The sequence below is a fragment of the Coenobita brevimanus genome, chromosome 30 (genome assembly GCF_032717465.1).
Source record: "Coenobita brevimanus isolate Jiangsu-jjx chromosome 30, ASM3271746v2, whole genome shotgun sequence".
NCBI lineage: Eukaryota > Metazoa > Arthropoda > Malacostraca > Decapoda > Coenobitidae > Coenobita > Coenobita brevimanus.
In genome coordinates, this window is record NC_136983.1 from 23,865,178 (window position 1) to 23,868,917 (window position 3,740).

Sequence of the window (3,740 nt, forward strand, 5' to 3'; positions counted from 1 at the left end):
CTTCACACTGTCCATCCATCCTATTCATGGTCTTCCTCTCAGCCTTACACCTCTCACATCAGATCTAGTTATCTTTTTCACCAATCGCTCATTATCCATTCTCTCCATATGCCCAAACCATCGCAACACCCTCTGCTCAACTCTACCAGCCATCTCCCGAACAACTCCAGTTCTCCTTCGCACTTCATCATTTCGCACCCGATCCATACGCGTCACTCCACACATACTCCTCAGACACCTCATCTCCATTACATTCAAACTTTTCCTCTCTGCTACACCCATATTCCATGTTTCAGCCCCATATAATGCAGTCGGTACCACAACACTCTCATACAGCCTTCTCTTTACATCCATTCTAAGCGAACGACATTTAAACACTATTTTCATTCCTCCCAGCACCTTTCCTACTTCATGTATTCTAAACTTCACTTCTGCATCTATTCTTCCATCCACAGCAACATGTGACCCTAGATATTTAAAACAATCTACCTCCTCAAGCAACTCACCATTCAAAACTATATTCATCCCCCTACCATCTATCAACCTCATACACTTCATCACTTTACTCTTATTCTCATTTACTTTCAATTTCCTCCTTTCACACACCCTTCCAAACTCCTCTACCAACTGTCTCAATCTCTCCTCTGAATCAGTCACTAGTGCAGTATCATCTGCAAACAGCAGCTGCTTCAGATTCCACTCTCCACCATCAACATTTACCAGACTCAGACCACCTAAAACTCTTGCATTCACCTCCCTTACAACACCATCCATGTAAATATTAAACAACCAAGGCGACATCACACATCCCTGTCGCAGCCCCACTCTCACAGGAAACCAATCACTCACAGCATTTCCCACTCTTACACACGCTCTACTATTTACATAAAAACTTTTCACCCCTTTTAGTAACCTACCATCAAGTCCATACAATCTTAAAACAGTCCACAAAGCCTCCCTATCAATATATATATATATATATATATATATATATATATATATATATATATATATATATATATATATTGGAATTTCGAATTTCGATGGTTAGAATTTGATGATTCAAATTTGAATGTGTTTTGGAGTGGTCCACCTACCTCACTTTTCGATGCAAAATCGCGTTTTTCAACTCCATGCAAAGATAATATTTTGTTGATGCGAACGAATATGCTAGAAATGAAGGAAAATTATAAGAAAATGTATGAGCCTAACCTAATATGTGGCATGTGTCAAAAAGAGAATCAAAATCAATATCATTTCTTCATATGTGAAGCATATGAAGATATGGTTCCGAGATATTTCACCGTCAAGTCAATTTGCCGTCAGATAATTCCCCGTCAAAACATGGACACAGCCAAAGGAGAAATGGCAATACAGGAAAGGGCAGAAATACACCAAGTATACACTTGGTGACATGGTGATATATACTTAATGACAGTATGACAATACAGTGCAGAACCACAGCTACTTAACAACAATTATAGTTCATAAAGTTTACACGGGGTGTGGGCAAAAAAATCATGATATTACGTATTTAGGTTTGGAGGCCCCGGACCCAAACTAATTTTTCCCATAAGTTCAGTTTAAATTTCGATTATTTGAATTTTGCAGTGATTTTTAGGCACCTATGCCCATCGAAATTCGAAATTCCACTGTATATCACACACACACACACACACACACACACACACACACACACTGACCACGCAGACACACCCCGATATTTGTCTCACGCACGTGCACACGCCCCTCAGTGGCCGGATGGCTGCCTCCATCACTGCACATCCTATTGCACGCATTCACTCCTGTCACTTTAATCATATTTCAACTTCAGGTGGCTCTACACTGAGATACAAACCTAATGATTTCATAATAACATGCCCCTCAGTGGCCAGATGGCTACCTCTGCCACTGCTTGTCCTATTGCTCATATTCACTTCTGTCACTTTATTGGTATTTCGACTTCAGGTGGCTCTACACTGAGATACAAACCTAATAATTTCATATAACTCAGGAAACCTCTTACAAACCTGGGTTGTAGCCATAAAGCCAAATCACTGAAATAAGAGGGGCCGAATATGATGGCCCTGTTAACTAGGGACAAAAACGCAAATGAGGCATCCATCGAGGAGCCAAACTTCCAAATTCTCCTGCTCCTCGCTTTGGTGTGGTGCTGCCCACCACAGTACAACACTGATTCTCTGCATAGGAACAGTTGCTTTCCTTTGGTTGATGGTTCGGCTCAGCCAGACAGACTGGGTGGTTCAACAACCACAACAACTAAACATGGATATTTCCATTTATTTAGTATCTTTTCTGACGCATACAAGCGGTTAGTGGTATATTAGACACAAAAGCACTCTTTCTTACAATGGGTGACCTTGTACTTGGCACCCATACCTACCTGTAGCTTTATTCCTCACGGATTACCAAAAATTTTGGCAGTATCTCAAAAAGAAAAAATATATATATATATATATATATATATATATATATATATATATATATATATATATATATATATAGATAGATAGATATACAGATATATTGATAGTTAAATAGATAGATAGATAGACAGATATATTGATAGTTAAATAGATAGACAGATAGACAGATATATATATATATATATATATATATATATATATATATATATATATATATATATATATATATATATATATATATTTATATATTGATAGATATAGATATATATACAGATATAAATTGTTACATGTGGGAGATATAATTGTTCATATTCTTATGTATCATTCAGACTGTGCTGTTAACATGTTATGACTTGCGTGAATAGAGATGAGTTTTTATAAATATCAAACTGTGGGAAACTTCCTGGCCTAGCTGATTGTCGACGTTCCTTGAAATGTTTCAAGCCATTTTTCCGTATCTGCCTATAGTTTCGACTTTGTCAGTGCATTTATTATGCCTTTCTTGCTTCCTTGAGATTGTGTATATTACCTGGGCTGGGACTGTCATGGAGAGACAAGACAGAGGGAAAGTCAATGAGCAGGAGAGAGGCAGGAGGACGATAGGCAATGATGGAAGCCACATCTTCTGCTGCTGCTCCCAACCTGATGAGAGGGGCAGATAGCACATCAAAGTCTCCGGTGGCCCGGAAGAAGATCAGGGGGACCGTGGTTTGGTTTAATGTCAGGGCGGGGTACAGCTTCATCAAGCACCAGGATACTGGCACTGATGTTTTCATGCACCGCCAGGCTGTCATTAAACCAAACCCATGGCACCTCCAATGCTCCCTTCGGGATGGTGAGACGGTGGAATTTAGTCTATTTGGGACTCCTAAGAGTCAAGAGGCTCGGGATGTCACTGGGATGGGTGGCGTGGCCATGCAGGGTTCTGCTCATGCACGGCCCGGGGACTCCAGGGCTGTGGTCCTGAGAAGAAAAACACCATCATCGAAATGTGCATCACGACTGTGAAGGCTTTTTGCAGGCATGATAAAGAGGCTTTGTGCGTTCTCCTCCTCAGGATCTTTGGGAAGAATAGACTGCCTCTCCTTGTCATCCGTGAGTGCTTTGCCCACAATGAACATTCTGCCCTTTGCTGAGGGGGACATCAGGTCTTGCCACTGCAGCCTGCCAACCCTCTGCTCAACACCACAGATGAGGCTGTGGCTGAAGGCTCCTCTCAACAGAAAGACTGCAACCTTGATCACTGACCCAGCTCCAGAACTGAACACAGCAAAGACCATGAGTGAAGTTCAC

The 3,740-nt window shown here is 40.8% G+C and overlaps 1 protein-coding gene across 1 annotated transcript; it reads left to right on the forward strand.

The window, feature by feature from the left end:
- Positions 1 to 3,056: 3,056 nt before the first annotated feature.
- Positions 3,057 to 3,455, forward strand: LOC145395255 (Y-box-binding protein 1-like). Its single transcript, XM_080268942.1, has one exon. The coding sequence runs from the start codon at positions 3,057 to 3,059 to the stop codon at positions 3,453 to 3,455; it is 399 nt and encodes a 132-aa protein (XP_080125068.1).
- Positions 3,456 to 3,740: the final 285 nt, after the last annotated feature.

Excerpts from the sequence above, each read along its gene's own strand:
- LOC145395255 (XM_080268942.1), top strand. The coding sequence starts at position 3,057 with ATGGAAGCCACATCTTCTGCTGCTGCTCCCAACCTGATGAGAGGGGCA.